The sequence below is a fragment of the Pezoporus wallicus genome, unplaced genomic scaffold, assembly GCF_028554395.1.
Source record: "Pezoporus wallicus isolate ANWC-B61680 ecotype Strahan unplaced genomic scaffold, APGP_CSIRO_Pwel_v1 contig_3952, whole genome shotgun sequence".
Lineage (NCBI taxonomy): Eukaryota > Metazoa > Chordata > Aves > Psittaciformes > Psittacidae > Pezoporus > Pezoporus wallicus.
In genome coordinates, this window is record NW_026635034.1 from 11,342,502 (window position 1) to 11,355,789 (window position 13,288).

Below are 13,288 nucleotides of genomic sequence, written 5' to 3' on the forward strand. Positions count from 1 at the left end.
TTGTGGAATACCAGATTGAAAACATAAGACTGTCCTAGGTGCAGGATCAAACATCTGGCAGCACATTATTTCATAAGTCACAAGCATGAAAGACTTCAAATTTTTGTGTTAAGAACATTCAACATGTTTTACAAAGGGTATCAGGCTGCACTGTTCAGACTTGCATATGACTTCAACACTTAAATTAGACAAGGCTGACCGAAAACTGGTTACAGACTCAGGCTCAGCTGATGAAGGTGATTCAGTAAGTGGCTCTGAGCTGGCAAGGAAAAAAAAACCTCACACTTCCTGTACAGGGACAAGTGCAGCTAGACTGCTAGTCCTGTTTGAAGGATGCCAACAAAAACCTCTTATTTAGACTTCAGATTGTGGAACAAAGCACAAAAATAGCTTCTAGAAGCACATGCTTTTGCATAAACCATTTATGTTCCCTTCTTTGATGAAGTAGGCTAAACAAAGCTCTATCATCGTGCCACCCCAAGAGTATAAAGCAGTCACCTTTTGTATTATTACCCTTGACAGCCAGAAGTAGCTTTCACCAGAGACACTTCTGGCAGCTAAAGAATGACCCAGATAACAGGAGAGTAAAGCACAAGACCCATTTTATAGTTTCTTACACACTTCCAGAACGGTATCAATCATGAAGCATGCTTCAGATCTGCTAACACCTGGCTTTAATGTTCACATTTAGTTATTCAATTTAGTAAGTTATGTTAGTAGGCAAGTCTTCATACTTTAAAGCACATTTTAAGTATGCTTCCCAATAAGCATCACTTTTGATAAATCTGACTTGAGCTCCAGTTACCAATACCACTTTGATTTTTCCGTTTCAACTAAATAACTTAGTCAAGCAAAGAGAACAGAGCCCACACACTGCCAGGACATGACTGCACACCTGGTCTCCCCAAAGGGCATGTGCATTTTTTAAGAGGTGAGGGTAGAAGGGGAGGAAATCAGTGGGTGGAGGGTAGGAAAGCTAGAAGATGAGGATGAGTCAGGAGATGAGGACAGCTGTACTTCCTGGGCAGGACAGTGATTGGCATCTCAGGAATGTGGGGAAGGGAGGGGAAGATGGGAAAGACCCAACTGAGCCCAGGAAGACCTGCCTGAAACAAAAGCTCCTCGCACCCAGGCTCCCCCAGAAGGACAAAAAGAGGCTAAGATTACACAAGAGTTAATGATTAGGTGAGGTGAATGCCTAAACAGCTTATCAGAGTACAAGACAGCAGGTTCTGATCATGAGATAGGGAGGAAAAAATCCTCTCTACTTTCTGTCATGTTTCTCTGATATTCGTAAATACTTTGTAATTCGTAAATACTACCCATGTAGTAGAAATAATAGAAGTCAAACAAAATACAACAGCTAACACAGTCCTTTGGCTACAGCAGTTTCAAAAATTAGCAAGCAGCCTATACACCACTAGTACTTATACACAAGTGGTAGAGAGGAGGTGAGGGGAGTGGAGGACACTTCCACAGGAGTAATAGGAATGCTGGTCATTTGCTAGTGACCAGCACTGACCAGAAAAGTCCCTTGACAGACAATAGGATAATGAGGAACTGAACAACTGCCAACAGGTGAGAAAACGTCCAACAGAACTGTAGCTTGATTTTCATCAGGTTTAGCCTTTACGCTGATGTAAACTTGTTGCCCATATTTAAGGCAAGACTTTAGATAGCACAGAGTGCCTTCATTCAAACAGTAGCGACAGTGCAAGCCAACCCTTTATTGCCAAAGGCTAGCAATTCCTGTGTTTGCTGTTACCTTAACTTTTGTAAAATACACACACTCTCTCGTCAGTTCTGAGAACCGCTTCTTTGGTTTTACTCCCTCTAGTCTTGCACTGTTCACTGCTAGAACAAAACTTTTTAATTAGGTGTAAAATCCCTTTATAACATAGCTGTTATAACTGTAGCCACACACCATCCAGATCTGGAATTCAGCTTCCTAAAAAATGGAGACTTAAGTACTGCATTACAATAGTGTTTTACAAATCTGAAAAGGAAAGCAGATCAGTTTGTCATTTATAAGCCACATATTGTGGCAACAACCAGAATCAAAGGGGAGGCAAAAACCTGACAATTTAGAGGCCAATCCCAAGTTAGTCTCTATCAGCAGAACTAAAGCAATCTGTGTCAGAAGTCCTCATAGAACTACAGTAAGCTCACTCCTATGGTTACCCAGGGTCCTTGGATAAGTGTAAAAGCTAGGAGCTGAGGAGGAAAGATTACCTCTTACCTTTTTGCTCACTTCCTCATCAGATGCACCAACTAAAACTAATTAGGTTTTACTGATATAAAGGGTTCTTCTGTAGGTCTGGAGACGTTTATTTACATGTTCTCTATCTATACATTAATAACACATGCATGCTGTATTAGAAGACAATTCTAAACATGCAGGTATTTCTGATTCCTTATGCTGAAGCTGCAAACAGGAGAGTACAAAAACCTTTATTCTTTGATATAACTTGCGAAAGAGCAGAGCATGATCAGTTAGACTGATGTCACTTCTAGATTAGTTTCTAAAACTAGGAAGAGAGTAAACTGGTATTTATGAATGAAAGATACTTAAAATTATTACAAAAGGGACTGAGAAGACTTCTCTAAAGAGATGTGAAACTTCTTAGTGTTTCAAGCAAGGAAACGTACTTCCTACATTAAGATGAGAAGTGACAGAATGAGAGGAAACTGCTTCAAGTTGCACCATGGGAGGTTTAGACTGGGTATTTGGGAAAAAAAAATTTTCTTCACCCAAAGAGTTGTCAAGCACTGGAGCAGGCTGCCCAGGGAACTGGTTGAGTCACCCTCCCTGGAGGCATTTAAAAGATATGTAAATGCGGCACTAAGCGACATGGTTTAGTGGTGGACTTGGCACTGCTGGTTAATGGTTGCAGTTGATGAACTTGAAGGTCTTTTTCAACCAAAATGATTACTAGGATTTTACTGAGAACTCAGTAAAAGCTTGATAACATTTCACTGGTTAGCTATCACAAAGGCTCTAAAAAAGCTCATTCTAGCTTTCCTCATCCCACACATGCAGTAATGTTTTAAGATGCAGCTAAGACTGGAGCAGATTATCCCTTCAAGTTTGGCAAAAATGGCTGCAAATAATTTAGTTAAACTCCTAATAGCATTGTCATCCCATTTACTTCACAACAACCTAGTTACGTGGAGGGGGACGGGACAATTCCGTAAGGCAAGACAATTTATGAGAAAAATGCTTAAAATATATATACATATACAATTATGTACAGTTTTCAGCTGCAAAAGCTGCATTTAGGTAACACTCTGCATAAATTAGTGTTACCTGAAAAAGTGCTCCAACACACAAGATATGCATCAGCCATTCTGGAGAACTAAACTAGAAAGAAAGATTGAAGCATGCACACAATGTAAACCTGTAAACAAAACACAAGTCTGAATCGCTAACTTTGCTATTGAACATGCTACTGTGTTTTATAGATTGGCCAGACAGAAACACCATACAGATGGAAGATTTTTCCACTAATGCACCTCTAGACATAATGCAAAGCACATGCTGTTACCCTCTCTACTATTCCACATTTGGCAGAGAGCAAGGTTTGAGCTTATGCTGCTGTCTGCAGCACCAGACAGAAAAGCACCCTTCCAACACAGAAGCATCAGTGCCTTGCTTGATTTTCTTGCAGGCAAAGACTTAAAATAGTGCAAGGTTCACATCACACATTAGCTGTTTTAGGACGAAATCCTAAAGGCTAGCAAGTCCTTTCAGGCCAAGCTGAGTAATTTTCATTTCTTCAAACTTTTACAGGTACTACAACTAATGAAGACATCCCCAGCATCTTCATGGACTGGGCAATAAATATCTGACCACTAGTGTTACCAAGTTACGTTGAACTGCTATAAAAAGGTTCCGTCTTAGGAATCATCTTCCATCTTTGTTGAAGATGTGGAAACAGGAAGACACAAATATACCCAGATAAAACAGGCTGTGGTGCTACAGAAAAATGCTTAGCATTGAAAATGTGGTTAAAACCAACATACAAACTTTTTTTTTTAAGGGAATTGGACAACTCTGGCTTGCTCAACAATTTGTGAGGTAATCCAGATACTGCTGAACCTGCTTGCTCTTGGAGTTTTTCCCCTCTCACTCTCCCCAGCAAAGCGGTACAAGACTTAAGTAGAGGTAATATACAAAGATTATGCAAAAGCAGACAAAGTTAATCACTGGTGGGTTGTTCTTGGGGTGTTTATTTGGTTTTGCCTTTTGCTGTTTGCCTGTTACAAAAATGGTAGCAGTTTATGCCATAGAAACAGTATTACGTTTGCTGATGAATGTTCCATCTTTCATCCTTAGAGTCAAAGCCAGCTGACAGCACTTTGAGGAACAATCTTTCCCTGAAGACTATAGAGCTACTTTAAATGAAAGGTTCAATATCATGTTGTCACATTAATGTTACGAGTTTTTGTAACACAATACAGATTCTCTATCCAACTCCAGAAGAATCTCCAGTGCACCTCCATGAACTACCTAATGACAGTACCAAGGTCCAAACTCGCAGTATAAGCACAAAAGCCACAAAGTTCACCTGATGTTACATTTCACTTCAATTTAAGTTTCAGCTTAGTTTCACAGAGGTTTCCTAACATTAGGGATCCACTCCTTTACTGGAGTGGGTCTACTTTACACTTACACAATACACATACTCGAAGACTTGCAAGCTGCAGGTAAGCCGTTAAGAGGCTCTGGTTTACTCTGAATTAAAAAAAAATAAAAAAATAAAACAAAGTTTCAACTGAGGAGCAAGTGGCTGCATGGTACCGTACTTAGTTGCTGGCTGGCCTTAAACCACAACAAAAGTGAACAAAATGGATGAATTTCAAGAGGAAAAACATCATTAATAAAATCAACAGTTGCCACATGTCCCCCAAAACTGTCAGCTTTAATGCAGTTTGTCCCACTGTTGCTCATTCCCACCTTGTGCTATAGCACACAACCATGAAACAGCTCACCCACCATTTGACATCTGCATGATCTCTGAAACCGCACTATTACCTGGATACAGATACTGATCTGGACTGAAAATAAGCCAGCAGAAAAGGTCCTATTGCTGAGCTGCACAGAGCCAGCACACCTGAGTGGAGCAGTGCACCACCGCACAGAGACTAGTGAAAGAACATCTACACCAGCATCGCCTCTATGTGCTCTGCCATATGAGACTACCTGAGAAGCCTGAAACAACTACAGCTATGTTAATGGTAACTCAGCACCCTTCACTGTGGGCCCTGCCAGAACAGCAAAAGGTATCTCTAAGGTCTACAGAGACAGAATAGCAGAAAAACCCCTTCAATCAGAGAACACAAAGCACTCCTTTGACATTTTGCCCTGCCCCCCCCCCCATCAAAAATTGTCAAGACAAGAATAAGAGAAATAATGTGACTTTTTTCACAGAGCACTGAGAATGAGCATAGTTTCAGGATATTAGTAGTGTGAATCATGTTTGTAAGCAGTTACTGTAAGTGCTGCCAGGCAATCCTTCTGCCAGCTAAGCTACAAAATGCTACCTTCTCATGGTTATCAAACATTTATTTGGGCATAATTCTTAATTAGCACTTTTAAAAATAATCTTCTCTAGTTTTGTTGTAGTTATTCCTTTTGAACAGTCTTAAAAAAAGGCAGCTCACATTAACTTGAGATCTCACAGGGAAAAGATTAATTCAAGACTACTTAAGTATCAAATTAAAAGCTGGAGAGTAACTGCCTGAACAGTTCTCCAAAACTGGTATCTTATGGAGACAACCAGTCCTTTTACTTGGATAAAGTGAAACTTGTTGAATATGCTACCAATTAGTTATATATACTTACAAGAACTGTATTTTGATTAAAATCTTTCCTTAAAAACAAATTAATGGATGCACAGCAGATCAACTAGTAGACTCACTGTTCTCAAAGTATTATTAACAGGTGGACACCTCTGATGGACCTGCACCAAGTATTTCCATCCCCATTTAACATGTCAGCAACCTAGGCAATGACAGATCATCTCTACCAGGAAGTCTGAAGGTGCCACAGGTGCCTGTGATCACAGGAACTGGTACTGAGGAGCAAAAGTTGATCTGAACCACCTGGCTAAACAATCAACTCACGAAGCAATACATATGTCTCAGTCAAAGCTCCTTACCAGCAACAGGACTGTGAGAGCTGGAGGTATTGCTATGGCTGGCTATGACGGAAGTTTTAGTTTCCTAGCCTCTGCAATGCTTTATTTAAATCAGAGACCTGTGCTCAACATAGGTGCAACCAGAGACAACTGCAGTTGCCTCAGGAAATCAAAACACAGGCACTGGCAACAAGAGGGACATCCTTCCAAAGACACTGAGAGCAAAGGGCACAAGCTAATACTGCATTTAAGTCAGTAAAGCTCTGAATACACAAGCACTAAGTTGGGTCAGTCTTTAAAACTTTACCTTAGTTAAGCTTCAGCAGGTATAATGCAAAAACTTCCCAAGTACCTTAACTTTCGGGTTATGGATTTTAGCTTACTTTATTATCACACGAGTTTTTACTACTTACTCCAAGTTCTTGAGTAACAGGTAGTCTTAATTATTATTCGGATTACTTCACTATGAAAGCTATTATCAATCATCAGGAGTCAATCACCAAAGACAAATCGAGCTCAGCTCCTAAACCTCAATTTTTCCTCACCCTAGGACCGATACGTCTGAGTGATACCGCATCCCCTCATCACAACAGGCGTTCAACAGGACCCGCAGCTGCCGTCCCCGAACACCCACTCCGGGAGCTGGGTTGCGGCACCAAGACAAGTGTTCCCGCCGCCGGACGCCAGGCACCCACTCGCAGGCGGCCGGAGCAGACGCCGGTACTGGGACACGAGTTCCTGGAAAGAGCAGCTGGGGTGCTCCCCGGGCAGAAGCCCCTCACGAAGCGCCCTTAAGCAGCGCAGATGCGTCACCTGTTGTTCAACAACGCCTTGGCGCCACCTTCACACCAAGTTTTTCTTACCTGAGGACACCAACGCTCAAAGCCTCTTTAGACCACAATAGGAAGCAAACGACGGGACGCGCTGCCCGTGCTGCCCCGGCGGCGACACCGGCCCGGGGTCCCCGGGGCCGGCCGCCCCTCGGCAAGTGCCTGGCTCGGCCCCGCTCCCCACACGACGGCGCCGGTTACACAACCGCGCTCTCTGCGCGGCGCGGGGTAGGGAGCGCTGCCCGTGGCCCGTTCCCGGCAGGGCACGGTCAGACGCGGCAGGCGGGCGCCGAGAGCCACCGCACGGCCCCTCCACCCCCGAGAGCCGCCGGCTCCCGCCTCGCTCCTTGCTTACCATCGCGGCGGCTCCGCTGCCCGCGGCTCTGCCCAGACTCGCCGGCGCCCCGGGACTGACGGGCGGGGAGAACGGAGGGGAGGGAGGGAGGGAGCGAGCCCGCCCTCCCCGCGCGCGCAGCTCGCGGGCGGGGCGCAGGCGGCGCGGGCACAGCGGCCCCGCGAGCGGCGGGGCTCGCGCCAGCGGGGAAAGCTGAAGGCAGGCGGCGGCGGGAGCAACTGCGGCGCGCGGGCGGCGTGTCCATAAATGGAGAACTCGCCGCGGCACAGCCAATGGCCGCGCGCCGGGACGTCATCCCCTGAGGGAATCCCGGCGCGGCGGCGTGCGGCGCCCTGCGCCCCCTCGCGCTGCCGCCTCCGCGGGCCGCGGCGCTTCCGCCCCGCGCACCCGCAGCCCCTGGGGAGCACAAAGCACCCGGCGCCAAAGGGGCGTGAAACGAGCCGAGGTGTGGGCGCGCAGACGCCACGAACGCGGGCGCTGGCCGCTGCCGCCCGCCCGCCCGGTGCTGCTCCTCCTCGTTCTGACCAGAACACAATCGGCGCAAGTCCCGGGGACGGCGTTTGCTAAGGACCAAAGTAAAGATACCCACAGCCGAGGGCTGCAGTCCTGCTAACAAACTGCCCTCCTCGGGATCGAAGCCCTGTGGTTGACTTCCACCGATTTCTAACCGCCGCTCCTAAACTGGAATATAAATAAAATGGGAATGCCATAATGTAACAGTCATAACAAGAGCCAGACACTGAGTCATCTGTTAACATTGCTTCTGAACCACCTTGAAAAGCACTCTCGATAGGTGTAGTTCCTGGTTTTCATCATTAGATATTACTCGGTTTAGTTCATTTCTTATTGAAAAACAAGTAAAGTTATAGGGGGAAAAAAAAAACAAACAACAACAATGGTTTACACAGAACATAGTTATTCCATTGTTATTGTTTTTATAAACAAACGAAATACAGACATTAGGCATAAGCGGATTCCCTTCCGACTTTTTGGAGAGCTGCTCTGGCTCCTCTGAGGCAGGTGCTGGATCTGCAGCCAGACCTGCCCGAACAGAGGAAGGGCAGTGGGTTTGTCCTGGATGTGGCAGCAGGATGAGCATGCTGGTCTGCAGCCATTAAACACGGCTGATGACGTGTTACAAATTCAAACCGCCCTGATGCGCTCGATACAATGGGACAAAATTTAAACTGTTAATCTGGCCCCTTCCTGGGCTCCACACACTCTGGTGGTTTGGATGAAACACAACAGCCCCGGCGGCATGCTTCATCCTTGGGTTTGAAGAATACCAAAACACTTCTTCAGCTCAGCTGGGTTTACAGCACTGTGTGATTACTGATCATGTTAAAGTTGGGATTTCCATAGTGGATTTTATGTTAGCTGATATCAATAGGAGAGGTAGGAAGTATTTTCATTGAGAAAGTAACTGGTGGGGAATATGAGCTACAATAGCTATTAAAGCAAAAACATAATGCTAGATAATGCTAGAAGTGAGCAAAATTTTACACGAGTTTCACACTTTGATTCCCAGCAGAAGGTACCAGCAATTTTATGGAAATAGGACAAAAATAGTTTGCCTACCTAGTATTTCATTTGAATATGGAAATGTTACATAAATTTATAAGACTGTGCTAAAAAGTGTTGGAAAAAAAACAATCCTGTAAGAATCCCGAGAGTGAATATAAGGCTGAGAAACAAAAGAGGCTCTATACTGGTTTGGTAGGTTTTTTCCTATTTGCTTTGGATGCGGGTCTTTTTTAATGTCTAGGTTAATTTTCTTAAGACAGACATATTTGTATGTATGTGTGTTTACTTACATACAACATCTATATTGTATGAAAAAAGTTATGAAAAAGTAGATAAACTAGGCTGTAGGAGGAGAGTAAAAAAGTGCATTCACACTGGAGAGCTAATGGAGAAACTGGTCCTGAGCTCACTGCAGTTTATGGGTGTTGCTGGGGGCCACCTACTCTAGATGGACTATAAGACGGTTTTCAACAAAAATTGTAGGGACAAAGGTATCAGTGCTCTGCGTCTGCAGGAGCCTTTGCTTAGCTCTGTGTGTACCAAGCACAGTCGAGTTTACAATGAACTCTTTTCATGCTTCTAAACATACTCATTTAAATCTGCTTATTTTAATGATAAACATCTAATTCCCAAGCTGACCGGTTTAAGTGAATTATACTTATTCAACATCCATGCTCAGAAGCAGGGGAAGGCATTTCCCTTCCAATGTCAGTGGTGGTATGCCTGAATGCTCTGCATGCCTGGGCTCCTCCAGCCCATAATGTGTCATAGTCATCTCCAGGAAAGCCAGAACCCACATTTTCATCTTGGGGAGCTCCAGTGGAGTAAAACGGAATCTCTGTACTTTTAAATTACGCACAAAACTCAGAAGTGGTGAAATGTCTGTCACAACATTCATACGGACAGGTTACCTTTAAAAGACCTAACTTGAAAAGATGTAAGTCCCTGCATCAAGAGCTTGCATCTGTTTTTTCAGTGCATGTATTGTCTGACAGAGTTGTGTTGTGTTACTAACACCTACCAGCTCACGCACAGAGAATTATTTTGAGGATATTTTCTGGCTGCAAGCCGTTGCAGCACTTGGTCCTCCTGATACTGATCGCTAGTGCTAAGATTCAGGAAAACGTTTAAGAACAAGCTTCACTTCAGTGCCTGAGGAGGTTTTATTGACTTGGCATTCGGGACTCTGTCCAAGGTGGGTATCGGCTACTGACGGGAGTGACTACAGCCTCTTTGCCATCATCTGACATGGGGCCCATGTCACACCCTCAGGAGAGAAGCTGTTGCCTCCACAGTGCATCCGGTAACTCACACATGTGTCTCCAGCTACCCGCTGTCTGAGTGACACAGGGTGCCAGCACTGGTGCTGAAATGTATAAGGACTATACTGTCTGAAAAAAGAACCTGGTCCTTACCTCTAGAAGCCCACAGAACACAACTTTTCCTTGTCCTCTGTTCCAAAAATATTATTGTGGCTTCAGAAAGAAATAATTCTTACGAGAAGCCAGTGAATCTGGGAAAGATGAGAAATCCTAATGAAATATGCAGTGCCCTGACTGCTTTCTAAGTGGTTAAAACTGACAGCAAGGGAAAGAAAAAAAGGCATTGCCTCTTTCCTCTTCCTTACAAAATGTATTCAGAGTAAGTTTTATAAACCACGTATTTGTCTTCTGTTGGCCAGAATAATTTAAGTAATAATTTAATTAATGCCTGAAAGCCACTAAAATAAGGCTTAATGCCCTTAATAAGACATCATACTTCTAGTCAGAAAACCACACATTTTGGTATTTCTTGGAAAGATGAAGGATTTGTGTCACAGAAAAACAAACGGTATAAAGTTAAAAATTCAATGAAATTTTTTGCTGTATCTGATTTCCAAGGAATAAACCGAATAAACAGACACTTTATAATCTCACTGCTAAAATGCAGATGGCTACATTCTGCCCTCAGCTACATTTGTCAAATGCAGATTTCTACTTACAGAAAATAAAGAATGGATTCAGCAATTTCTTCTTGTAAAATGAAGTGACAAACAAAATGGCAAGTATCAAACAAGGGCAGGAGTTTTTTACTCAAAATGTGATGAAATCAATTCAGCCATGAGGACAGTTTTCCATGTTGGAGAACAGTATAATAATTTCAGTTTTCTTTTATTACCTTTCTCTGCAGCTAACACAGTATCTCCCTTCCTTCCTCTCTTTTGTTTGCTTTAGAGAAGCATACCTGCTCAGAAGATATGCTTATTATCATGTTTAACATGTCCATCTAAAATACCACTACAGTAAAAAGTACAGTAGCAAAGTGAACAGCCCTTTTCAGCCAGTGGTTTGTTGTCTGGGGTGGGTTTTTTTGGAGGATAAACAACATGTGTCCCTCTGGCTCTGGATCTGATTAAGAGAAGCCTCAGACATAAGAGATACTCAGAATTCATGGAGATGAATTTTTCTCTAGCTGCAAACCAAAATGTATGAATAATGTTGTTATTTGCAAGGCTGGTATAAATCTGGAAGAAGTCCACAGGAACGCAGAAACCGAGGAGTTTTGCTGCCTGTGTTCCTGTGACTGACTTCAGTTAAGCTGTGGGTTCACATCACCAAAAGTACAAGAATTGTTTGGGTTATTTTCTTCATCAGAGGGAGATTTTTTTGAAACATTACACAAGCTTTTAAGATCAAAACTTTATGTTATGATGAGCAACTGGATCTAACATCAACATTAGCCCTGCTTTGAACTGGGAGTTGGAACAGATTCTCTTCTAAGGGTTCCTTCCAGCCTAAATTGCTCCATTCTGTAATTCTGTGATTATTTAAAATGGAGTTCCATTCATGAGTGAGACAGTTGAACGCTCCAGAATAAACATTTTTGTTGATATTGTGCTTTGATAAGGAAAGTGATCTGAACTGGACTTTAAGAAAATAAATCTATGTATTCAGTATCAATTACACAGAAGATGTAATGATATAAAATACAACAGTTTAGTACTGTTTTAGTTAGAACCATCAAGGAAGTGATGTAAGTATAAAAATAATGATCTCTGATAACACAAAATGAAAAGAACGTTTGGGTGGGTCAAACCAAAGATCATTCACCTCAGTGTCCTGTATCAGGCAGTGGCTGGTACAGGTGCCTAGGGAGGAGTGCAAGAACAGACAAGCATTCACATATCAGCTCCCCATCCTTTGTCCCCTGCCATGCTGAACTCTGTTGTCAGACACAGGCTACAGGGACAAAGTGGACTGAGAGCAGGTATTGAGGTACCTGTTAATGTTATTTTTAAGACTTCAGTAGGAGGTACAGATGTTGACATATTTGTAAATGAAAATAATCAATTTGCTTTAAATAACAATTTGCTTTCAATTCCTACTCCTGCAGATGTACAACCTCCTGAAAACACTGAATACCCAAAAAGCAAGAAAAATCACGCTGGGCATTTCCATTCTTGGAGGTTTTCTAGAGCAGGCTGGATAAAACCCTCAACAACTGCATTCGGCCTCCTCAGTGACCTTGCTTGGAGCAGGAGGTTGGCCAAGTGTCCTCCCGGGGTCCATGCTAACCTGAATGATTCCACAATCCTATGATTCTCAGTTGGTTACTATCCTATTTTGAAAGCAGCTATGGCATGTTTTGTTTCTGGGCCAAACCTTTGATGTGGGAATCACTTTAAAATAAATAGGTCAATCAGAGTGTGGATTCAGCCCTGCCTTGCTTTTTACAGTAATTGTGTACGCTGTAACACTTTTATCCTTTGCATCTGCCAGAACCCCAGTCCCCAGTAGAAGATGTTGTATATATTTTAACGAAAGCCAGAGACAATCTGCTATTTCAGAGTGAACTGATGCAGTAAGTTTGTCTGTGATTTTACTTACCCTTTGTTTACCCAAGGTGGTTTGCACTGAAATCCAAAGAATGACGTAGGCAGGAAGCAAAAGTGCAGGAAGACACACCCTCTAAGGACTTTGCTTTTCTCTTGGATCATATGCCTCTGCTGTGCAAAGGACAGATCATCTTTGCTGTGATACATGAAGTTTTACTGAAGCTACATGTTAGCTCTTGTTTGAAAAAGATAAGCCAGAAATCTTATAAACAAAACTATTATTTGTCATTGATTTTAACAATCTTGCATTCTATCAGGATTTGTTACATGCTGTGGAAAAATCCATACTTCAGTCACACTCAGCTCTTTCACACCATTAGTCATTCGGAGTAACTACTGCTTTGGCAACACCGAACTTTCTTTCTGGAGGCCGTGTGCTGGTGCGGGAGCCGCAGGCCTGGCCCCGCTCCGCAGCTCCGTCGCTGACCCCGCCGCAGGGACCCCAGCCGGTGTTTGCGGGGTCTCTCCCTCCCTCCTTCGCACCGCGGAAGCGATGGCCCGAGGGGTTGTCCTGGCGGCTGGAATATTCACGTGTTCCCATCCCGTGCACCCCCCCGCGGCTGCC

General features: G+C 43.5%; 1 protein-coding gene across 4 annotated transcripts in view; it reads right to left on the reverse strand.

Moving 5' to 3' along the window:
- The window catches only part of MYO1E (myosin IE), a 188,651-nt gene that overhangs the window by 74,356 nt on the left and 101,007 nt on the right, over positions 1-13,288 (reverse strand). Inside the window, exon 1 of one of the 4 annotated variants that reach the window (XM_057398698.1) lies at positions 7,326-7,390. The exons of 2 other annotated variants lie outside the window; for them this stretch is intronic. In XM_057398698.1, the coding sequence (XP_057254681.1) occupies positions 7,326-7,328 (3 nt within the window). In that variant the 5' untranslated portion in view covers positions 7,329-7,390. Of the gene's footprint in view, positions 1-7,003; positions 7,218-7,325; positions 7,391-13,288 lie in introns of those variants that run through there. One more of the 4 variants, XM_057398706.1, reaches the window with a different exon arrangement.